At 53.6% G+C, this 23,524-nt stretch overlaps 1 protein-coding gene across 2 annotated transcripts in view; it reads left to right on the plus strand.

The window, feature by feature from the left end:
* Positions 1–308: 308 nt before the first annotated feature.
* Positions 309–23,524, plus strand: part of Col2a1 (collagen type II alpha 1 chain) — a 28,857-nt gene continuing 5,641 nt past the window's right edge. Inside the window, exons 1-41 of one of the 2 annotated variants that reach the window (XM_050129458.1) lie at positions 309–393; positions 4,128–4,331; positions 5,667–5,683; positions 6,064–6,096; positions 6,187–6,219; positions 6,323–6,376; positions 6,497–6,598; positions 7,520–7,597; positions 8,196–8,240; positions 8,343–8,396; positions 8,759–8,812; positions 9,491–9,544; positions 9,865–9,918; positions 10,044–10,097; positions 10,376–10,420; positions 10,955–11,008; positions 13,640–13,684; positions 14,060–14,113; positions 15,548–15,646; positions 15,947–15,991; positions 16,082–16,180; positions 16,335–16,388; positions 16,741–16,848; positions 17,217–17,270; positions 17,357–17,455; positions 17,604–17,657; positions 18,123–18,221; positions 18,592–18,645; positions 19,025–19,078; positions 19,360–19,413; positions 19,647–19,700; positions 19,903–19,947; positions 20,122–20,220; positions 20,466–20,573; positions 20,886–20,939; positions 21,272–21,325; positions 21,673–21,726; positions 22,044–22,097; positions 22,395–22,502; positions 23,002–23,055; positions 23,404–23,457. In XM_050129458.1, the coding sequence (XP_049985415.1) occupies positions 309–393; positions 4,128–4,331; positions 5,667–5,683; positions 6,064–6,096; positions 6,187–6,219; positions 6,323–6,376; positions 6,497–6,598; positions 7,520–7,597; positions 8,196–8,240; positions 8,343–8,396; positions 8,759–8,812; positions 9,491–9,544; positions 9,865–9,918; positions 10,044–10,097; positions 10,376–10,420; positions 10,955–11,008; positions 13,640–13,684; positions 14,060–14,113; positions 15,548–15,646; positions 15,947–15,991; positions 16,082–16,180; positions 16,335–16,388; positions 16,741–16,848; positions 17,217–17,270; positions 17,357–17,455; positions 17,604–17,657; positions 18,123–18,221; positions 18,592–18,645; positions 19,025–19,078; positions 19,360–19,413; positions 19,647–19,700; positions 19,903–19,947; positions 20,122–20,220; positions 20,466–20,573; positions 20,886–20,939; positions 21,272–21,325; positions 21,673–21,726; positions 22,044–22,097; positions 22,395–22,502; positions 23,002–23,055; positions 23,404–23,457 (2,730 nt within the window). The remainder of the gene's footprint in view (positions 394–4,127; positions 4,332–5,666; positions 5,684–6,063; positions 6,097–6,186; positions 6,220–6,322; positions 6,377–6,496; positions 6,599–7,519; positions 7,598–8,195; positions 8,241–8,342; positions 8,397–8,758; positions 8,813–9,490; positions 9,545–9,864; positions 9,919–10,043; positions 10,098–10,375; positions 10,421–10,954; positions 11,009–13,639; positions 13,685–14,059; positions 14,114–15,547; positions 15,647–15,946; positions 15,992–16,081; positions 16,181–16,334; positions 16,389–16,740; positions 16,849–17,216; positions 17,271–17,356; positions 17,456–17,603; positions 17,658–18,122; positions 18,222–18,591; positions 18,646–19,024; positions 19,079–19,359; positions 19,414–19,646; positions 19,701–19,902; positions 19,948–20,121; positions 20,221–20,465; positions 20,574–20,885; positions 20,940–21,271; positions 21,326–21,672; positions 21,727–22,043; positions 22,098–22,394; positions 22,503–23,001; positions 23,056–23,403; positions 23,458–23,524) is intronic. The other variant, XM_050129467.1, reaches the window with a different exon arrangement.

Here is a 23,524-nt window from a genome sequence, read left to right on the forward strand (position 1 = left end):
AGGTGTGGGCTCTGGTCCCGCCTGGGCGGGCTCCGGGGGCGGGGACTCAGGTTACAGCCCCGCGGGGGGCTGGGGGCGGCCCGCGGTTTGGGCCAGTTTGCCAGCCTTAGGAGCGACCGGGCGCATATAACCGGAGCCTCTGCAGGGAGAAGACGCAGAGAGCTGCTGGGCTGCCGGGTCTCCTGCCTCTTCATCCTGAACCTAGGGCCTCCTGCATGAGGGCACGGTAGAGACCCGGACCCACTCCGTGCTCTGCCGCCTCGTTGCGCTTCGCCCGGGCCAGGCTCTGCCAGGCCACGCGGTGAGCCATGATCCGCCTCGGGGCTCCCCAGTCGCTCGTACTGCTGACGCTGCTCATCGCCGCGGTCCTACGGTGTCAAGGCCAGGACGCTGGTAAGTCGCCCAAGTCCTCTACCTGTTTCCCCTGACGTGTGTCCCTTCTCCTCCTCCTTCCCAGCGCCGGTCCGGGTTAGGGCGCCGAGACCCAGGCGCGCAGTACACAGGAGTCCACTGAGCCGAATTCTGCGAGTGAGAAACTCTGTCGCAGCATCCTCCGTGAGAGTTGTGAGTGGAGACATTTGCAGGTCCCTGCGTTAAGGAAGGATATGAACTTGCAAAGTGTTGGATGCGACAAGTTTAAACACAGATGTAAACGCGACCCCTTTTACCAGCTTTGATCGAGAGGCAAAAGAAGCCCCATACTTAACAGGAGGAGAGAGATCGTGAGACGCCTACGGGTTGACTTCCCAGCCTAGTCTAGGGGTTAGAGGCTGCGGGGCTGAAAGAGGCACTAGACAAAGGACTAACTCTGACACTGATGGGTTGAAATCTGAGGCCACAAAGGAAAAGAGGTTCTCGGCAACCTCAGTGCCGCTCTCAGTTCCCTCCCCCTCCAGGCTGGCCCAGGGTAAAGTGCCACCAGCCGGCCTTTCTCTAAAACTACGCTCTCTCCTCGCTTCCCTTGGGCTGCAGGAACTTGACGTCTGAAAAACGTTGAGACTCCGAAAAACGTTGACACTCCAAACAGACCTGCTTTCCGAATGGTCCCCCAAGAGCACCCCCTCCACTGTCTAACCCCTACTTCCTGAGGGTCTACAATGAGTTACTTTACTGTGTGTGTAGCTGCGGATGGAGGGTGGTGATGTCAAAAAGCTGCTTATGGCTATAGCTGCAGCCTTACAGCCCTGGTCCAAGGGCGGTTCCCCGCACCTTTCCACCTCCTCCCTGGGTAAGATCCACTGTCTGGGATTATATTCAGGACAAACGAAGCCTGGAAAGTGTATTAGGTAGAGAGAATTTTCTTCCACGAGTTTGGGCACGTTTCCGACGGCTAGGATTCCAGCCTTGTCTTTTTATGTTACAGACTGTAAATCAATTGCAGGTGAAACTGGGTAGTGGGTGGGTATCAAAGACCTTCTGCCTCTGAGACTGTGCGCTTTCCCTGCCACTAGGCTGTCTCGAGGGATGCTTTGGAAGGCGGCGGGCCCTGGCGGACTTTCTTCTCCTTAGCCCGGCGGGCGCAGCGGGGACAGGGCTGGATCCGAGAGCACAGCAATGTGGAGCCCCAGGATAGCACATTCCGGGCCCCGCCGCTGCTCAGAGTGGCGAGCGAAGCCGGGGTCGTGCGCTGGAGCTCTAGGGGAATGTCGAATGTTCGTTCGCTCCGCCTGACTATATTTTTCTCCTAAATGTAAAAGCACACATCCACAAAGTTGTGGTATTGACTGGTGTTCTCTATAGCGAGCAATGGAGTGTACTGTCTAAACTACTTCCCTAATTCTCCAGCGGATAGTAAAGGTTCTCGCTTTAGTGGCGAAGAGCTCTCGGCGCATCCTTCTTGGCAGAGTGAATTCTGCCGCTTTGGAGGGAATCTAAAACTTCCAGTCTCCTCCTTCTAGGAGAAATAGATTCTGCAACCGACCGGTTGATTTTGCACCCCAGGCTGTCCCATCTTTGCAAACACCCCCACCCTCCATGGTTTCACAGGACCTGATGTCGGGAAAGGCGTAGCCTGCATGGACGTCAGCAATGTCAGAAACCTAGAGTCAACCACGCTCCTCCTCTCCATCTTTCCACGAGTTTGGGAAACTTTTAGGCCGCGGAGATTTTGACCCACATCTGCATTTCTCAGCCCTAGCTTCCAAAAGTGCTGCTGGCTGGCGACGGGGGTGGGGGGGTGTGGACCTCAGTCCTTCTTTGTGAAGCGTGTTTGCGTTGGGGGATTGGCAGCGATGGCTTCCAGATGGGCTGAAACCCTGCCCGTATTTATTTAAACTGGTTCCTCGCGGAGACCTGTGAATCGGGCTCTGTGTGCGCTCGAGAAAAGCACCATTCATGAGAGGCGAGGCCCGGTGGCTCCCCCCCCCCCCGCACTCCCCGACCCCCTCTCCCACAATGCCCCCCTGTGCCCGCCTGCCGCCACCTCCCGGGCTCCGGCCCCGCGCGCGCAGCGGCGACGAAGCAAAATAGTTCCCCGAAAGAGGTAGCTTTTTAATTGGCCAGCCACAAAGAATCACTTATGCCGCGCGGCGGTAACTAGGGGAACCCGATCGGGCGGCCAGGATGCTATCTGTAGTCCCTTACGTGCCACAATTAGGGTGGTGCTGGCTTCCTCCAACCGCACCTAGAGGATCTGGTTACGGTTGGCTCCTTTCTGGGGGCAGTTATTTAATCCCACTTTTTACTCTCTGGGTGTCTGTCTGCCGAAGGGCAGTGTCCCGAACCCCAGCCACAAAGAATCAGCCAGCGGCTCTCACACCCAGCGCGGCCCGCCCCTCCCCTGGTCCTCGCCGGCCCCGGGGTGCCCTTCCTGGGGAAGGCGATCAGCTTTCACGACGCACCCTCCTCCGGCCTTCCTCGGGCTCCTATAGGCAGTCTTGGGCGAGAGAGCGCTTTTTCTTAGTCAGGACTGGACATCATTAGCCGACTCTACGCACTCGTCACCTCCAGCTGTTTTAGTGCCTGCTGGGGAGGGGGCGGGGTAATCTATCAGCTTCGACATTTTTTTTCCCCTGGGATCCCCTCACCTTCCCCTTGATAGTCTTGCTTAAAGGATAGATGGGTTTCTTCCAGTGGAAAAGAACAGGGAGACTTTGATCTTTGGATTGTCGCTCTCCTGAAGAGCAGAAGGCAGGCCCGTTTCTCTCCACGCCCCTTGGGTTTGTGGCTCTTCGCTATTATTCCTCCTCAGCTTTTGCCATTGCTTTTGAGATTTTAATGAGAAAAACAGCGCCGGGCGCTGCCTAGCACGTGGTGCAGGCTCTTCAGGCCCTGGCTCTCTGAGAAGCTCTCTTGCTTGTCAGCAGAGTTTACAAGTGCAGGGCGAATTCCAGACGGCAGGGCACTGGTGGAGAGGGTCCAGTTCGAACTGTTCCTTTGCATTCTTGAAGGACGCAGGTCTAGACTGGCCGCTCTTAGCCAAGGCCAGGCATTTAGAGCCTCCTGCCCCTCGTATTTGAGTTGCCATCTTCAGACTAAGGCAAGACTTCTGGCAGCAGTATCACCGCAGGAGGAGGGCCCAGCTTGCCTTTTAAGTTATTGTTTATATACTGTTCGTGTCTCCTAAAGATTGTGGGTAGAATTTTCATGCACTTCCTCTGCTCTTTAGCTGCCAGCTGTATTTAGAAAAATCTCATTCCTAGAGGACGACAAAAAAAAAAAAAAAAAAAACCGATATGACTTTTTCTTCTTCAGCCAGAGTGTTTCCCCATTTTTTTTCTCTCCATCTTTACTGCCCCTAGGGTTCCTGCTCAGAATGTCACCTCCTCCTACCACCCACTTTCACTTCCAACTCACCCTCTCCATCTCCAGCCCCCCTCCTCCCATGCAGTTAAAAAGAGTACAGTAGATAACAGTCCTCCCTTATTGGTGGGTCATGATTCCCACCCCGCCCCCAACATACCCATCTTGCACAGTACAAGACACACAAGAGATATCCTAGAATACACAGAAAGGTGAATTAGATTTTCCAAAACCAAGGTGTAAGTTTAGCCTGTCTGGTGTGGTCTGACTGCCACCATCCCTTAGCATCTGAATCACGTCAAGTTGATGGCAACCTCTCTCTCTTTCTCCCCGGCTCCACTCCCTCCCTGCTCTGGCACTCGCCACTCCCACCCCTCTTGGTGCAGAGGATGCTGGCAGCTGCTTTCAGAATGGGCAAATGTATAAAGATAAGGATGTATGGAAGCCCACACCCTGCCGCATCTGTGTGTGCGACACTGGGACAATCCTCTGCGACGACATTCACTGTGAAGAAAAGGACTGCCTCGACGCCGAGGTCCCCTTCGGAGAGTGCTGTCCCATCTGCCCAGCTGACCTCACCCCTGCCAGTGGTCGTAATTTATTTATTTATTCTTCAACATAAATAAATTACTCGCAGCAGCTAGCTTTCCATGGATGGTGGTCTTCTCTTGAGAAGCTGCCCATCCATCTGATCCCATCAGCAGGGGCAGGAAGGCAAGGCTGCTTCTCGATTGCAGGCTGAAACCTGGTGAGACTGAGTCACCAGAGAGAGAAAGACTCTCCCGCACCTAACACCTCAGGAGTATGTCTCTGAGACTTTATGGAATTACAGATATGGTTCCACAAAAGTTTCCCCTCATGAGCCAAGCCTGCTCATCAGCAGACCCACACGGCGGAATCAGGCTCTGTCTAGCTACAGCACGAATTAATTCATCCAGTGTCACCCACATCCTGTCTTCTCTATAGAAAACCTTCAAGGACATGGTTGTCAATGTGGAGAAACCTCTGTCAGGAAGCAGGGGCACAGAGTGGGCTCCTACTTTGGAGTAGAGTAAAATGGTGGTATTCCCTCTATGCACTGACCTCCGCTTGGTGTTGACCACCACTTAAGAAGCAGAAAAACTGAAGGAGCCCCCTGGGCTCTGGGAGTTGATTCTTAAGCTAGTGACTGTTATTAACTCCCAGCTAGAACCAGTGCTGACCAGGAGCACAGGTGCCTGCTTCCCAGCACTCACACAGTGTCCCAGCCCCCAACAGGGAAGGTAGAACACGCACAGCCTTTTGGATGGCTCATTGTTGTTCCCTTCCTACTCAAGTAGAGGAGAGTTGAACAGAGAATCGAGAAGTTGCCTTTTCTGAATGCTTCCCCAACACTGATGCCTTGCACGGCAGCAGACTCTCAGACACCCTCAAGTGTCTGAGGGGCCCATGCCAGTACAGTGGTGATGGCCCAAAGGCCTTTGCTGCTAAGGTGGGGTAGGGACTTGTTAGTTTGGGATGGCCCTGGCTGCAATGCTCTTTGTAACTTCTGTGTCCTGCTCTTTTTTGTGCTTGCTTCAGGAGACTCCACGCTAATGTAAGGCTTCCTCAGCTGTAACTCTTCTTTGGGAGGGCATGGGTTGGGAAGGGGCCAGACTTCCGGGTCTTCTCTGCTTTGCCCCCGTGGTCTCTTTCTTGCTCTCAACCATTCCTCGACACTATGCATGCTTTTTGACTAATAAAGTTAGAGACACCTCCATTCCTTGTGAGTCCTCAGCAACAAAAGGGCTCTGGGACCCTAAGCCCCCCACAGAGGGATTGGGGGAGCAGCGGAGGAATCTGCTCCTGTCCTTGGTTGTGTTCCTTTCCTTTGTTTGATCCTCCAAAGAGAGTTTGAATGATAGAAATGGTTCCTGTCTCACCTTCTCCTCTGTTTTCCCTTGCAGGACAACTAGGGCCAAAGGTAAGCACACTGTTTTTAATTCAATTTAATTAAATCCCCCTCCCCCATATGATGTATGTGAGTGTGGCCACAGTTGTGCTATGGTGCACGTGTGGAGGCAGGAGGATAACCCTGTGGAGTTAGCTGGTTCTCTCCTTCCAACATAGGTCATCAGGCTGGAGCTGCAAGAGCTTCTAGCCACTGGGCCATTTCACTGGCTCTGTGTGTTTGCTTTCCCATGTTCTTCTTCAGAAACAGAGATGCCAATCTGGTCTGTGGCTCTTTAGATCTCAGAAGATGTCAGTCTAGAGGACAAGAGCAGGCTCAGGTGTCAGGGTGGGGTTTTTGTTGGGGCAAATCGGTTCCACTCAGCTTATTTCTGTCAACATTTCATGTTGCAGGGCCAGAAAGGAGAACCTGGAGACATCAAGGATGTAAGTATACATTATCCCCACCACAACCCATGCATCTGCTGTCTGAAATGTACCCCTCTAACCAACAGTCTGTGGCTCTCCCTCACACAGATCGTAGGACCCAAAGGACCACCAGGCCCTCAGGTAAGAAAGGGAAAGATCCCTTGCTCCGTTCTTCCCTTACTGCAACTGAGCCATCGTGGTTTCTGGCCTCATGGCATCACACCATGCTCCTCCTCACCTTCAGGGACCTGCTGGTGAACAAGGACCCAGAGGTGATCGTGGTGACAAGGGAGAAAAGGTGAGTCGTCGTCGAGATGAAACGTTCCTTCTGTATTCCCTGGTGGCCTCATGGGAGGTGCCTGGGGAGCATGGTTCTAAAAACATCCTTCCACTGATGCCTTTTTCTCTTCCTGGCAAGGGTGCACCTGGACCTCGTGGCCGAGATGGAGAGCCTGGTACCCCTGGAAATCCAGGTCCCCCTGGCCCTCCAGGCCCCCCTGGTCCCCCTGGCCTTATTGGAGTAAGTGTCCTTATTTCTCCTTTCTCCTGGCAGTCCCCTTAGAACTGTGGCTTCTAAATTGCTACTTTCACTTACCTGACTGGCCCCAGGACTGTCAGCAGTATGTACATAGTCTGTTCATAGGCTTTGCCTCAGGCCTGTAATTGAGTGTGATCACATATGAGGCTTGAGGCCGTGGCGCTAAAGGCTAGCTTTTCTTCTCATTGGGTTTCTCTAAAGAAGGCCTTCAGCTACCTGGCTTCCTGGCACCCATCATGCGGTTGAGTCTTGGGAGTGGGTGTAGGGGTGTGGGAAAAGAATGACTGGGCACTTGTATTTCTCTGGAAGAGCAGTGACCACTGTCCTTGGAAGACATTTGTCCATGGTCCTTGCCAAGTACATTCCAAGCAACTATTCATTCTCATGAAAGAGCCCCACTGAGTGAAGGTGTGTGGCTACTGTCGTGTTTGGAATCACACCAATCAACAAATTATAGGACTGCCCAGCTTTTGTAGGTGTGCCATTTGGAAGTTTGCTAAGTCTTAAATTCTTCAACCTAAGTGAGCTCACAGACGCCTACTACGGCCCCTCCTGAAATATTTCAAGACCAGGTTTCAGGCCTTTGCCAGACATCAACAATTTGAAGAACAAAGAATGCCTTTTAAATTTGACATTTTATTTATGTAGCATTTTAGAATATAAAAGTTTACAGAGTGTGATGGTCTTGGAGTACTACAAATAACACTTGATTCTCCAGGGAAGTGATTCCGCCACTGTGGCGAGAACACGGTCCTGAAACCTCGTCAGTGTCTCTTCGGTAATTCTGATCAAAACGCAGCTGGTCTCTGATAACTAGAGAGGATGTTGAATTCTTTCTCTCCCTGGCAAACAAGACTGACCCCAGGCCCCGCAGCCTCCTAACACTGTTGCCTTGGTTTGCAGAACTTCGCCGCCCAGATGGCTGGAGGCTTTGATGAGAAGGCTGGAGGTGCCCAGATGGGAGTGATGCAAGGTCCGATGGTAAGACAACCGTTCTCAGCTGCCCAGACGGGAGGAGGTCATCCTTGGTCCTCGGCCTGGTGGATAACTGTCCAGAGTATCTCCATCGGTTCTGTAAGACCTCTTATCTAGTTAGCCGAGGAGTTCGCCGGTTTTTAACGGTGATGGATGCCAGTTTGAAGGACGCTCTGAAGTGAGTAGGAAGGATGAGGATGGAGAGATGCATAGAAGGCCAGTTGCTATTGCTTTTGGATTGAGAACTGAAGAATGCAGACAGCAGCTACTGTTCTCCAGCATCCACAAGGCTTCCAGCAGGAACTCTCACCCTGCGGCGCTGGCTTGGCACATGCTAAATGAAATTCAGACTTTAGTAAACATGGCTGCCATCCAGGAGAAAGCAAGGCCAGCTTCTCGGTTCAAACGGTGCCTATAAATAAAAAATAGACGTTTGAGTGGGGAGTGGGAAAGAAGAGGGAGCAGCCACGGAGGCCTTTGGCCCCTGCCCCCACCGCATCTTCTTATCCTTTGTCTGGCTGCTGGGTGGGTGGAAGAAGAGCAATCCTGAAGCTGATGATACCGCAGACTCAGTAAGTCTCCCGTTTTTTCTGTTCCAATGCAGGGCCCCATGGGACCTCGAGGACCCCCAGGCCCTGCCGGTGCCCCTGTAAGTGTTCATTCCTTTCCTCTTGGCACCATTACAGATGCCCATCAAGCTTTGACAGCACAGTTTGGGGTGTCAACACGATGTCATTACTTTCCCTTCTAGGGCCCTCAAGGATTTCAAGGCAATCCTGGTGAACCTGGCGAGCCCGGTGTCTCTGTGAGTACCATAGGCTGCCCTCTCTCAGGGGTCTCTGGGGACGGTCTACCAACCCACTTTCCAAGCTCTGCCAGCTCTTTCCCACGATTGGAAGGTCATAGAAAATCCAGATGTAGATGTTATAACCCACCTTCGGAGCACCCTTCTAGAGAACCAGTGTGGCAGGAACTCCCATCATGACACTTCCCCCTCTGGGGACCACCAGCCTGTGCTGCCCCTCCCCCCACCATGATCTCCTTTACCATTTTGTCCTGACCTTTTTGCCTTTCTTCCTCGTAGGATAACTAGCTTCCAAAACTACCATCCTGATTTCTGTTCCTTGTGTTTCCCTTCCGACGATCTCTTAAATACTCTGTTTGCAGGGTCCCATGGGTCCCCGTGGTCCTCCAGGCCCTGCTGGAAAACCTGGCGATGATGTGAGTAGGCCTGAGAAGCCCCCCTACCTCAGGGAGGGTGTGTGCTGAGGCTTCTGGGTAGAGAGATTTCCTGAGGAGCAAGGCTGGCCAGTCCTAAATTCCAGCTGTCTACCACCCACACACCCGCTTGCGATTTAGCTTGCCAGGTCTCTGGGGACGGTTTCAGATCTTATGAAAAGAAGAATAATTAAAACATCATTAACTTCAAGAAGAGAAATTGAGAAGTCAGAGAAGGGACAGGAAAACGTAAGGCTTAAAGGCACAAAGCTGTAGAGTAGAAAAACAAAGAAAGAATCGTCCACCAAACACCCGCACATCATCTCCATTGGTGATGAGGTAGGAAAGCTCAGCCTGAGCCAAGATGTCTACAGAGGATGAAAAAAACGCAGAGACGGGAGCCGGCTTTCTTGAACTCTTTTCACGACTGGCATCGCACAGTAAAACCTCCTGCGGTCAGGACATACAGGCCAGCCCTCAGAGCTCTGGGCAGGAGAGCAAAAGCTTGCTGGAGAAGTTGGAGACTAGTGAGGACCTAGGAATGTGCCAGAGAATAAGCCGTGACCCGGAACAGGCATCCTGGGAGGGGGCACCTGCAGGAGGTGGGCGGATGCACGGCCGTGGAACACACCAGTTATGCTCATGGGGCTACCAAGAAAAACGAGATCTCTTTCTGTGCAGGGTGAAGCTGGGAAACCTGGAAAAGCTGGGGAAAGAGGCCTTCCTGGCCCTCAGGTAAAACTCCACCTTTCCTAACCACACACGCTTTTCCAGCCTCTCCCCATACAGTGACCATACAGCTCACTTAGTTTGATTAACTCAGTGTGAAACTGGGTACTAATGGTTCCTTCGTTTATCCTGCCTTCAAGTTGGCGAGCATAGTTGTGTGAGCACAAGGTGATGGTCTGGGTTTGGCTGAGGAAGCTGTGCAGATGCCTGGATGCCTACTTCTTACTGGTGGCCCGAGGGAGCTGTACCTGCGGGCTCTCCAGCAGCCAACAGCAGCCTTTGTCTGGTTTCTTCTTTCCCCTGAGTATTTCCCCTTTGCATTGCAGGGTGCTCGCGGATTCCCTGGAACCCCAGGCCTTCCTGGTGTCAAAGGTCACAGAGTAAGTATCAGGGGTAAGGGTGTTGGAGAGCAGGGGCTGACTAAAGAGGAAACATTTGGGGGTATGCATGTTATTTTCTGTGTGGGTTCCCAGATGTGTGATGGAAGCTTTCTCTTGTTTCCCAGGGTTACCCAGGGCTCGATGGTGCTAAGGGAGAAGCTGGTGCTCCAGGTGTGAAGGTAAAGAACCAGGAGACACACAGGGGTTGGCGATGAAGCAAAGGAGATGTTCTGTCCAGCCGAAGGGCTTAGGCAGTTGGAACGTAATTGGGAACGCCCAAGTCTACATCGTGGTAGATGAGCAGCGGCCTGGGAGCCTGGGAGGATTGACTCCCCTAGAGTTGAAACTGGCATGTTTCAGCCCTCACCGAATAACGCAGATCTCTCAATGACTTACTGGGAACTTTCTGGGAACTATGACTTCAAGCATTGACCCTATGTGTGTGTTTTTTCCCCAGGGCGAGAGTGGTTCTCCCGGTGAGAATGGTTCCCCTGGCCCAATGGTGAGTCTGAGTCGCCCATGGGAAAGTCACCACAAGCTCTTCAGACCCCCAACAGCTGTCAAAGGGCCACATCACAAACCATAGCATCCATCCCTTCATGCATTCGTGCAGAGCAGATACAGGGCTTTGCAGATTTATCTGATCATGAGCAAAACCAACTTGCAGGAGACAGGTTGTTCAGAATTTCACCTGCCTGCACTTCCTTGAAACAAGAGGTGTTAGACACACTTAAAGTATATTTCAGGTGTTTTTTTTTTTTAAATCTGTTTGTCTTCAGTGTTTTGGGGCACTCATCTATCTCAAGAAATGAGCCCAGTCAGCAACAGGAACACACATGGGTCTGCCTGCAGGAAGCTCTGTGCTTTGCTGTGCTCTGGGAACAGGACCCAGGGGCAGGACAGTACTACCAAGGTTGCTCAGCTTTGCTTCCTGGTGCAGCAGGCAGGGCCCCCGTGGGTGGGAAGGGCCATGCTGTCGAAGTCATCACGCAGCCCACCATTGTGTCAACTAATGCTGGAACCATGTTGGTTGCAGGGTCCCCGAGGCCTGCCTGGTGAGAGAGGACGGACTGGTCCTGCTGGTGCTGCTGTGAGTAACCTCCAAAGTCAGCTGCCCTTACACGTTGAACACTTTACAGATTACCAGTAGATTTCTCTTGACTCTCAGAACAACTCTGTGATAAGCTGGGCTAGGAGGTACAGCTCTATGATCCTAGTACCTGAGAAACCCAGGCAGGAGAATCGCAAGTTCGAGGCCAGCTTGGGTCACTCAGTGAGACCTTTCTCAACCCTCCCCAACTCCTAACAAAGAAAATCCAGCTTGGTGTGATATAGTGAGCATTGTTATACCAGGAGTTTCCATCCCAAGTCTTCCCACTCTCGAGCTTCAGGTGGGGTGGGGCCTGCAGAGCAGAAGGAGGGGTGGGGTGTAAGAGTAAGGTTCTCTTCAGCAGTCTGGATTCTTCAGGTCATCCACTTTAGTAGCCTTTACCTCTTCCCAATCCGTGCAGCTAGAGTTCAGGAACAGGCTTAGCTCATGGTAGCTGTCTAAGCTATGGATTCTGCCCTTTCTCTTGATTTGCATGACAGTACCCTAGAAAAAGAGAAAAGAGGCTAGCCTTGGCTCACAGGCCTCCATGCTTGATGTTGCCCTGAGTTGTGTCAATACAACACCAGTGGCCTCCATCTCGTGACCTTTTCTTGGTTGAGGACCTGGCATGCTTTTCTTTATCTAATCTTGCCCTCTTCCTGTGATGTAGGATCTGTTATTCTCATTTTAGAGAAGAGGGAATCGAGGCCCAGGAAAAATAAGCAGCTCACATTGAGGGTCCAGTCTCTGCTACCTCTAGTTAATGTGGGAAACCATGGGCTGGCAGACTGGCAGGCGATGGCGGGTATAGGGGCCAGATGAAGCAGTTAGCTCGGATCTCCAGGCAATAGAGAGGCCTTGTGGGTGCTTGGTCAGGCGAGTGATGTGATGAAAAGCGTGTTGAAGAAAGATTTCGGTTTTCTGTTGGTCTGCGCCCCGGTTAACCAAGCTCAGAGACCCCTCCTCCTAGGTCCTTGCAGGGCAGCTGAAATAAATCAGCTTCATTGCTTGCTGCTGCTTTCCAGAGGGGCGTCTCTCAGTAGCAGGTCTGTGAACAGAGCAGCCGTGACCCCTACTGCCAACAAGAGCTTCCCAAGGCCCTCGCCCCGGGGTCATTTTGTGTGAGGAGGAGGAGGCTTGGACCTGTTGCTTCTGCAGAGTCCCTAGCCTGGGACTTCTAATGAGACTCAGAACTAGAGGGGCTCCCTTGTGAAGAGGTCAAGAGAGCCGGCCCCCTCTTGCCCCTGACACAGCAGGTCCGGGTCTTGGTTCTCTTTGGTGGTTCTTGTCCACACAGCGGTCATGCTGGCAGCGTGATTATGAGATTCGGTTTAGAACATTCTCTGCATTGTGCTGATGCTTTCTCTGGCCCTCCTCACTCTGCCTTGGTCTCTCCAGGGGCCTTGTGAGCCTAGGAGTTCCTGCAGGCCTTGCTGCCTGACTCCTGAGGGAAGGTACTCTAAGGTTGCCAGAGCAGTTGGCTCAGTCAGGAAGCTCTGCCGGAGAGCAGACTCTGCCGTCCCTCTGCCATTTTGTCCACTGAGTCTTGCTTTTCTGCCCCCTTCCCCTGACTGTCAGGCTGGAGGCTCCACAGGAGAGGCAGCCCACACCAGGAAGGAGGCTGAGTCCCACAGAGCATCCATCCCTCAAGCTTCTGAGGAGAAACAGAGGCTTGTCAAAAGTCTCCCCCTTAGCCTAGTGGTTCTCAACCTGTGGGCCACAACCCCCGACAAATTTCTATCTCTAAAAGCTGTTATGATTCGTAACAGTAGCAACATTACAGTTATAAAGTAGCAACACAAATAATTTTATGGTTGGGGGCAACACAGCATGAGGAACTGTACTGAACAGTCGCAGCCTCAGGAAGGTTGAGAGTCACTGCCTCAGCCTTCTGGGTCCCCTGCCAGGTTCCAGGCCTGGCTGTACCCAATGTAATGGCTCCTGGAGTTAGAGTAGAATTCCTCATAGGCACCTGAGAGAGAACCTTTGAGGCCCCCAAACTAGTGGAACTCTCAAAGCCCAAGTTCTGCTGAGAAGGAACAGCTTTGATTGCTTGGCAAAGACAAGTCTCAGAGATAAGAGCTAGGTATGGTTGGTTACGCATCAGGGTTAGTGGCCTGTCCTCATCAGGGAGCAGCCTCCTAGCCCAGGAGTAGGCATCCTGTGGGTGTGGCTACTGTCCTGAACTGCAGTTGTCTGGGAGGGGCCAGAGGTCACCCAGGAGTTCATGGAGAGGAGGCTTTGCCTTAGCCCGAACCCAGGCTACCAGCACAGAAGCAGGTTGCTGCTTACCTCTGATGTTTTCCTTTTGCCCAGTTCATGGCTTTCTGAATGGTCACTCAGCTTCAAGTCAGGGACACTTGGGACCTAGCTGAAGTTTTAGAAGTGACAGGGCTACTGGGAAGTTGCCCAAGCTTCATTCCCCCAAGAACAAGACCCCTATTGTTTTCTGTTCACCAAGTCATGTGGCTGTCCCATAGGGAGTCCCCTGCTGCAGACACACACCTTGCTTGTGCCCAGCCCAGGGCACCCCAACACCATGTTCCCACATTTTATGTGAAGGTGGGCTGAAGTGGGCACAGCTGGATCTGTGGGCACCTCTTCCATTGGCTCCTTTTTTCTCATACACAGGGTGCTCGGGGCAAAGATGGCCAGCCAGGTCCTGCTGGGCCTCCGGTAAGTTCCCCTCATCCTTAGCAGGTGACGGTACCTGTGTAGCCCAAGGAGCAGCCCTGAGGTCTGTACTTGTCAGGAAGGAGGTGACAACTCCCTTAAGAGTTTTGGAAAGACCACAAGCAGCTTGCCCTCAGCAGTCTCTTCTGTGAAGAGGTTAAAGCCTTGTGACTTCTTATATGTAGACTTAGAAACTTACCAGGCAAAGCTAAGCATCTCTCTGGAGTTCCCTGGGGGCAGCAGCTGGGACAGTTTCTTCTAGTCACAATGGGCGAGAGCAAAAATTAAATTAATCCAAAGTGAGGAAGGAGTGTGAGATGGGGTGTCTCTCTTTGAGGTCTGGACAGTGTTCACCCTTTATCCTCTTCTTCTCTCCAGGGTCCTGTCGGTCCTGCAGGTGGTCCTGGCTTCCCTGGAGCTCCTGGTGCTAAGGTGCGTGCGTGCATGCATGCATGCATGCATGGTTGACTGAGTGTGGGATGTGCTGGTCAAACTGAAAATCTCAGAGAGTCAAGGCACTTTCTCACTCATAGCCCCTGCTAAGGTCCCTTGTTACACCTCCTTCCTAGCCTCTGTGGGTATTTCCAGAGTCTGTCTCTCTCTCTCTCTCTCTCTCTCTCTCTCTCTCTCTCTCTCTCTCTCTCTCTGACAGAGAAAGGTTTGACAATAGAGGCTGGAGGTCTGCCTTGTAGATAAAGAGGGGAACCTAGGGATCTGCGGGAGAAGACAGGGGAGGAAAGGAAAGAAAAAAATGAGCCTGGAGTGTCCAAATGTTTAAAGCTGACAAACCCAGAGGGAGCTTGAGGTAGAGAGGGGGGACAGAGGCAAGGGGACAGTTCAGTTCTGTGCACTCTACCCCCTTCCTATTTCTACTTCTCTTGGGTTCTGGGCCCTTGTTAATATGACTCTTCTAAGGATTAATAGAGGCCAGTGGGAGGCCAGCCAGTTCAGGGGAAGGCCCCCGTGGCCCAGGAGGGATTCCAGTGTGACCATTCCTGGGAATAAATAGGGAGCCTCCCTGTGTCACTGGCATCAGGTTGCTTTTCCACTCCTGGGGGTTTCCATGGCAACCAGACAGTGTCTGAGGCCTCTGGGAGCCTGGTGAAGGAGACCCATTGTGAGGAGGGACAGCGGAAGGTGAGAGGGCCTGACCTTTAGAAAATAATAATAACCAAAGTGCAGCAGGAATGCTGTGTGCAGAAACCGGAGGAGTTTCCGACCTCTCTCCAGGTCAGCAGCCTTCCCCAGGGACTCCAGTCCAGAGAACAGATCGTAGCACGCTGTGACTTTTAGGAAAAAATGAAAATAAAAAGAGAGGTTTTATATGGGAGAGGCCTGCCAGTTAACTTAGAGAAAAGTAGAACCGGGGAGCCTGCCCCAGCTTGCTTCTGCCCTGGCTTACTGGCACTTCAAACAAGCCAAGGCAGAATCCTGGAGCAGACAGAAATGAAGCCACTTCTGAGCTGAGATGCCGAAGGAAACAGAAGGCCTGGGAATCGCCCTCTGGCTTCTGTTCTTCCATCAGAGAGAAATCACAAAGGGAGCAGGGAAGGGACTTCCCATCTGTCCATCATCCCATGGCCCTAACATCCCCTAACCCAGGCTTCTCGAGAGAGGCTGCCTGTTGCACTAGGCATCTGCGTAGTTGCTTGGGGCTCACAGGGCAGAGGTGAGGGGCAGAGTAGAAAAGGCAGGTGTGGGGTGTTATCTCATCATGCTGGGCCGGGTGGGAGCAGAAATGACAGACTCCCAGGCGAGCAGGCCTGCCCATTTACAGGTGTGTGAGCACGTGCAAGAGTCGTGCACACAGCTGGCCGTGAACTGCTGCTGCCCTTCCCTCCCTTCACCCTCCCATTCTCTTCCCAGGGAGAAGCTGGCCCCACTGGTGCTCGTGGTCCTGAAGGTGCTCAAGGTCCTCGTGGCGAACCTGGCAACCCTGGGTCCCCTGGGCCAGCAGGTGCTTCTGTAAGTTCATCTCTTTAGCCTGGAAGGTCTGACATCTGTGCCCCTGGCCGTCTTGAGTGCGTGTGTCCCTTGAAGAGGTCCTGGGGCCCAACTGCTAAACCTTCATGCTGGCAAGGCCCCTCCCATTGGCCCCTAGATCTGTCTCCTTCCACCCAAAGTCCACCTGCTGAGACACACAGCGGGAATGATGCTTAGTGACAGCACTCGTCCCTGACGCCGAGATTGCGGCTGGCCTGGTGGGTGGGATGGTTGGGTTGGTTCTTGGCTGTTTATTTTATGGCAATATTGTTTCTTCACCAGGGTAACCCAGGAACGGATGGCATCCCCGGAGCCAAAGGATCTGCTGTAAGTACTGTCCCTAGGCTGAGTCCTCAGGATGCTCAGGTCCTCCTCATCCTCTCTCCTCACGCTCCTCTCTTCTGTTCATACTGACAGGGTGCTCCTGGAATTGCTGGTGCCCCTGGTTTCCCAGGGCCCCGTGGTCCTCCTGGTCCCCAAGGTGCAACTGGTCCTCTGGGCCCCAAAGGTCAGATGGTAAGAGCCTGAAATGATCTCCATGTCCTACCCACAGGTCCCCTTTTTCTGTGCCCTCAGGCCCTGGCTCACCACAGTAGATTCCGGGGGCGGGAGGAGTAGGCCAGCTCTTTGGAGAGAACCCAGTGTGAGCACTTTTATTTCTCTCATTTAGGGTGAGCCTGGCATTGCTGGCTTCAAAGGTGAACAAGGCCCCAAGGGAGAAACTGTGAGTATTTCCTTCAAGTCTGTCCTTACTGTAGTTCTGCCCAACAGATGACCCTTTTGGCCCACTGCCCCTTGCCCCAAGCCGTTCCCCATCCTAGTACTGGTATTCCTGGAGAAGGGAACAAAATACAGTAGAGGAGACCTTGCTATGGCTTTCTCTCCCAGTTAGAATAGCTTGAGTTCCACTTGGGACTTCTGCTCCTCTGTGGCTGATCCCATCTGGCCCCTCTTTGCCCAAGCCATCCCCCACACCAAAAGAACAATCCCAAGGCCACTTCCTCTGCACACTGGGCCAGTGCTTTTCTCAAGGTAAGGTGAAAACCTTACCCTGTTTCTCTTATGTTTGTTATCAGGGTCCTGCTGGGCCCCAGGGAGCCCCTGGTCCTGCTGGTGAGGAAGGTAAAAGAGGCGCTCGAGGAGAACCAGGCGGTGCTGGGCCCATCGGTCCCCCTGGAGAAAGAGTAAGTAAGCTAGGGGTCCCAGGTTCACAAGTCCAGTCCGGGGGCTCTCTGATTTGGCCATGCCCAATGACTTCTCTGGATAATGTTCTCTTCTCTGCTCCTTCCAATGCCAGGGGCACAGGCATCTTTAACCTGTCTGCGCCCCCTGTCCCGAGAGTGCCATAAAACAGTGAGCTTCTTCCTAGAGAGGCAGGAACAGATTCTAGATAGTAGGTTAGATTCTCAGGGTCTTGCAGGCTATGGCTACTGCCCCAAAGATAGTGTGGAGGGAAGTGGATAGATGGCCCCTTGGAGCCTGGTGGGACACCTTTCAGGCATGCTGGTGAGCTGCCATCCTCACCCTCTGCCTCTTGCCTACTTCTCCCTAGGGTGCCCCTGGCAACCGTGGTTTCCCCGGTCAAGATGGTCTGGCAGGTCCCAAGGTGAGTAGAGAGAGAGGGGAGCTTGGTCTCTCCCCATTTCCCTGGTTATGAAGCATTCCACTGACTTTCTCCCTCTTCTTGTGTAGGGTGCTCCTGGAGAACGAGGGCCTAGTGGCCTGGCTGGTCCCAAGGGAGCCAATGGTGACCCTGGTCGTCCTGGAGAACCTGGCCTTCCTGGAGCCCGGGTAAGAGGAGGGCACTGCTGTTGTCCTTGACTTTGGATGCTATACAGACCATCATACCCCCCCCCCATCATCTAAGTTGTGCTGCTAGAATTGGAGATTTGGGGCCTGCCCCTGACTTATATCAGTCTCTTCTCTTTCCCATATGAAGGGTCTTACGGGTCGTCCTGGTGATGCTGGTCCTCAAGGCAAAGTCGGTCCTTCTGTAAGTCAATCATCCTGAGTGGGGTTTCTGGGAGAGTAGGGGATATCCTTCAGGAGACGATGGGAAGAAAGGAGTCGGGGGGAGGCAGCTAGGATTCAGTACATTTTGAGAATGGCAGGAGTAGGTTTTATGGCCAGATGAGACTTGTACTATGAGCTCTGAAAATCACACACACACATGCACACACACACACACACACACACACACACACACAGCATGCATACATGCACACATAATGCATTTGAGCATCTTCTAGGAGGAAGAGTGGGGACAAAGATTCAGGGAAGACTTCTGAGCTTGAGCACCTTCCAGTAGATGGGTCCATCTGTGTGGGGTTGGTCAACCCTAGATATCTGTACATGGCTAGTACTTTGTTCCATGTCTGCCACCCAGCAGGCACTTAGATACTGATGGGGAAAGATGATTGGAGGGACAATGTTCAGAGAATGGCATCCTGTCTTTCAGGGAGCCCCTGGTGAAGACGGTCGTCCTGGACCTCCTGGTCCTCAGGGAGCTCGTGGGCAGCCTGGTGTCATGGGTTTCCCTGGCCCCAAAGGTGCCAATGTAAGTAACAGTTTTCTCTGTCATCTCCTTTGTCTTCTCTATCCTTTGGAGAAAGGGCTGGTTTCTGAACAGTTAACTCAGGGAAGGACTCTCAGTGTCATGGACAGCTCTGTCTTCCATGCCCTACCATGGATGTGTGTGATCTGGGAGAGAGTTGTGTGCCTTAGAACCTCAGGACATCATCTCTCTGACATTATGTCATAGAACCTGGTGGCCTGGATGCCTCTGAATATAAGAGAAGGGGCTGATGTTTGATGTTCCTTCTGTGGTGCACTGGGATGAGGCTTTAGACCCCAGGCTCCTCGATCTACTCTATGCCTCACTCCACCCTTAACCGTCCACCTCACATTTTTTCCTCCCCTTCTTTTAGGGCGAGCCTGGCAAAGCTGGTGAGAAGGGATTGGCTGGTGCTCCTGGTCTGAGAGTAAGTGTTCTCCTTATTGCCTATGGCTTGATGTTGGTGGAATACCTATCAGGAATGGGAGGGGTGAGCCCCAGACATGGTCCTCAGAGCCTTGGTTATCAAGAGTTGATTCCTGTGGCTGAGCATGTGCTAGGTTACACCTTCTGGGATCCTCCCAGAGAAACTACTGGCTGCTGAGTGCTTACAGAAGCAAGGCTCAGGTACAGAAGTAGATGTCTGTGTAGAGAAAGGCAAGGAAAGTAGCGGTTGCAACAAGAGGTGCAGGGAGGGGGGTAAAAGTGGAGTTTCATTGGGGACCTTAACCCAAAAGCACATCTGCTGGTCTTAGGTGACATCACAGGACGTAAGTCATTACAATTCCTTTTCCTCTGCTCTGTAGGGTCTGCCAGGCAAAGATGGTGAGACAGGTGCCGCGGGACCCCCTGGCCCTGCCGTAAGTACCTACCCAGTTTCTCCGGGTGTCTTTGTTGGGAGCTAAAACAGAGAACCTAACATCCATTGAGTAATGGAGGTGACAGACATGGACCCAGATGAGAGAGGATGTCCTGGAGGCAGTGGGGCCTGCCAAGAAGAGGGCAGTGGGGGTAGACGAGGGAGGTGAAGTGTCCAGCCACATTTCGGCTGGTCAGTCCAGGAAGACTTCTCTAATCTACTCCCCAGGGCCTGAGGTTCTCCAGACTCCTGACTTAACTCACCTTCTCTTTCTTTCTGCAGGGACCTGCTGGTGAACGAGGCGAGCAGGGTGCTCCTGGGCCATCAGGGTTCCAGGTAGGTGGCTGGTGGCTGGACCAGACTGTCTATGTAATCCATCCCCATGACTAGAGCTCTCTGGGCATGCACTGTGGGTAGCAAGTTCACTCTCCTCATGGGAAGCCAGGAGATGAGGCTTCCCCGCCTGGCCCTCATTGCTATCTCCTTAGGGTTTGTCCCGTGCTGCGCCTCCCTGGAGGCTGAGGCAGCAAACTTAACTCTTTGCTAATCCATGTCACTTTGGCTTCCAGGGACTTCCTGGCCCTCCCGGTCCCCCAGGTGAAGGTGGAAAACAAGGTGACCAGGTGAGTGTGCAGCTCTTTGACTCTGTTTAGCTGACATCCAGGAACCAAAGGGATGGGTGCATGAAAAGCCCCTCTGTGAGTGTCCCAGGCCTGGGTCCCGGCTCTCCCAACAACCGTCTAAGCTATTGCAGCCACCGTGGAAGGGCTGTCCTGGGGTCTGGGGCAGGCAGTCTTCACTCTTCCATACTTTTTTGTTCTCAAGGGTATTCCTGGTGAAGCTGGAGCTCCTGGCCTTGTGGGTCCCAGGGTGAGTGTCCTGCCAGCCATTGCTGGGGTCGTCTTGGGCCTGCCTTCTCCCCCATTCAGTTGTCCTTGCCTCTCAGCTCTGCAGCCTGCCTAGGGTTTTGGGGGATATGCACCCCTCCCCATCTCATATTCCCCACGGCTTTGGCCTGAGTGCTGCCTGGTGTCCCTCTCACAGGGTGAACGAGGTTTCCCAGGTGAACGTGGATCTCCTGGTGCACAAGGCCTCCAGGGTGCTCGTGGTCTCCCTGGTACTCCTGGTACTGATGGTCCCAAAGTAAGTGATGCCAAGTCCTGCAGGGGTCTTCCATCCAGCCCTGGGGAGACATGCTGAGAGGAGGGAGGGAGGGAGTGGAGGGAGCACAGAAGGAAGGAGGACCAGGAGGGATTTGAGGGAGGTGATGCCGGGAAGGAGATGGAAGAAAGGGAAAGGTGTTTGGGATACTGGTTTCCCAGGCTGTGCACAGTGGGGCCATGAGAGAGGTCTTGCTCACTACAGACTCATCTTGTCTTCCACTCTAGGGTGCACCTGGCCCAGATGGCCCCCCTGGGGCTCAGGGTCCTCCCGGTCTACAAGGAATGCCTGGTGAGAGGGGAGCAGCTGGTATTGCTGGACCCAAGGGAGACAGAGTAAGTACTGGGCTTACCCAAAGCCACAATTGCCACACTTCTTCTGCTCCTCACACTCATTCCTTGTCCTGAAGACGAGGGTCCTGGCTGCTCTTTGAGAAACTAGAAGTCCCCCCCCACACACACAAACCCATCTGCCAAGGTGACAGCCATTTCTGTGTTCTTTCACTACTTGTTACTTTGTCACCAGCCCTAAAGCCACAGAAAACAACTCTTAGGCAAAGACTGGGTTCCAGAACCTCAGCCAGGTAGGGCTGAACTGGCAGCTGGTCCCAAAGGGCCCCCTAAAATACTTGATTTTCTTTCCCACAGGGCGACGTTGGTGAGAAAGGCCCAGAGGGGGCTCCTGGAAAGGACGGTGGACGAGTAAGTGAATGCTGGATTAGGAGCCGGCATGGGGGCTTAGGAGCCAGCATGGGGACTTAGGAGCTGGCATGGGGACCAATACAGGCATTCCCATCAGTCTCTAGCACTCAAAAAAGGGGGTTCTGGGAAACCATGGAGACTTCCTTTTCTTACTTCCTGGTGAAGCTGGAGCTCCTGGCCTTGTTGGGGACCAGGCAGTGAGTGGGAGGCTCTGAGACCATGGAAAGGTCCACCAAAGTCTATTGGGCATGGGGTCCCCAGAATCCTTGAGGAACCTCACAATACTGGCCTGACCCTGCCTGCCTCCCTTACCTCATTTTTTCTCTCTCCAGGGTCTGACTGGGCCCATCGGGCCCCCAGGCCCGGCAGGTGCCAATGGCGAGAAGGTGAGTTGTCATTGACCTTCCTCCCTCTCTCCACCTCTTTCCGACCTTCTTCTTACCTCCTCCCAGACACAGCCAAATCTTCCTCATAAACCATCACCTTCCTCAATGGAGTGAAGTGGGGGTGGGGAGTCCTGTTAGCGTATGTCTTTAACATGGGGTGGCCAGCCTGGTAGAAGAGGACCCTCAGCCAAGGCCTTGAAGAGGCAGATGGGGCAGCTGAGCCCAGAAGAGAGCTGGATGTGGGGGAAGGGTTCTAGGAACCCAGAGTGCCCTTCTCAACATCAGGGCTTCCTCAGTGCACTTGGTACCTCGGGGCCCACCCTGACCTTTGCCTTCTCAACTCCTAGGGAGAAGTTGGACCTCCTGGCCCTTCAGGAAGTACTGGTGCTCGCGGCGCTCCGGTGAGCATGCCCCTCTTGATCAGGCTCTCCCTGGACCCAGCAGTGAGGAAGCCAGGCATGCCCAGCCACCTGGCCCTGTGCTGTGGGGTTAGGGGTGAGAGGAGAGAAGAGACCCAAGGGAAAGTCACAGAGGCCCAGGCACAGCCAGTTCTCAGGACCTTTGAGCCAAGAGAGACTTCCTGTTCTGGGTCCCTGGGCCTCAGACACCTCTGTCTGGGAGAGGCTGGCCATGAAGCTGGGCTGTGCAGTGGGCTCTGGCTCTAAGAAGAGCACATGGGCAGGGCAACAGGACCTGACACCTCCTGGTCCCCTCACAGGGTGAACGTGGAGAAACTGGGCCACCTGGACCTGCTGGATTCGCTGGGCCACCTGTGAGTACCTCTGTCTACCCTACTCCCTACTGACTGCATACAGTCTGGCTCTATGCCAGAAATCAGGGGCATCTTCTGATGGGGGAGAGAGGAAGGGAGGGCAAGAAGGTAATAGAGGAAGAAATGGACTTTTTCTTCTCCTCCCTTCATTTTTCCTTGGCAACATAACAACACCATATTAAACCCAGTTTTCAGGCCCCTGCTAGGTAGGTGCGTGCATGCGTCCTGTCTAACCTGTGGCAGAACCTGGAGCAGTCAGCTTGCCTCTCCTTCATCTATCCCTTCTTCCCATTACAGGGTGCTGATGGCCAGCCTGGTGCCAAGGGTGACCAAGGAGAGGCCGGACAGAAAGGAGATGCTGGTGCCCCCGGCCCCCAAGGCCCCTCTGGAGCTCCTGGGCCACAGGTGAGTATTGCTGAGTTCATGAAGCGGAGGCTGCCAGGCCAGGAGAAGGGCCCTGGTAGATGGGGCAGGCAGAGTCTGGAGCTAGGAGAGCACTGGGAGCCTGGAGGAAGTCAGCTGTGTAGGGAGGGGCTTTTGTTAGGTTAGGTGCAGGGTGGGGGGGGCACACAGGTGGGGTATTGGGTCACCAGCACCAAGTATAGGCTGTGTTCCCTGACCACAGGCGACAAAGCAGCTGCTTCCCTGGGGGAGCAGAGAGCAGGTTTCCCAGGGGCTGGAGCTCCGGGGCTGTCTCTAAGAGCCTTGCCGAGTCAGGCCCTGGAGTCTCCCTGTGCTGTGGCACACAGAACTGCCTATGATAGCTTTTGTAGACTGGGTTCCTAGTGTTGAGAAACTGAACTCTGACAGCCTGGCTCTCAGGAGTCCTGTATTAAAGTTCAGAAAAGGCTGACTGCCTTCCCCAGGTCCACCAGACCCCACCATTGCCTTCTTTTCTTCCCAGGGTCCTACTGGAGTGACTGGTCCGAAGGGAGCCCGAGGCGCACAAGGCCCCCCAGTGAGTGAATCCTTTGTAAAAGAGTTCTGGCCCAGGATTTCTGCAGTGGGTTACCTTCAGGAACCTCCATATCCTCCTCCCCAGCCCTAACCAGGCCTGAGTCTAAGCCTGGCAGGAGAGGGCATCTCACGCTGCTGTGTGCTTAGTCCTCCCAAAGTCCCCAACTCTCAGCTCTGCCACTCAGCTCCCTGAAGGCTGGAAGGCTCCAGCTCAGGCCTGATTATGTGGCCACTTGCTACTTTGTAGCCCCTGATCCTTCCTTGGCTCCCTACCTGAGACATATGCTCTAGCCCTACCAACTTGATTCTCCTCCTTGCTAAGAGCCTCCCCACCCCTCCGTGCCCACAGGGAGCCACCGGATTCCCAGGAGCTGCTGGCCGTGTTGGACCACCAGGCTCTAATGTAAGTGCCATTCCTGGTTTAGATCTGTCTTCTTCCTGGCATGGGAGGCCCAGCTAGGATCAGCCCC

The sequence above is a fragment of the Alexandromys fortis genome, unplaced genomic scaffold (assembly GCF_014885135.2).
Source record: "Alexandromys fortis isolate MF-2015 unplaced genomic scaffold, M_Fortis_MF-2015_v1.1 scaffold_28, whole genome shotgun sequence".
NCBI classification, from domain to species: Eukaryota; Metazoa; Chordata; class Mammalia; order Rodentia; family Cricetidae; genus Alexandromys; species Alexandromys fortis.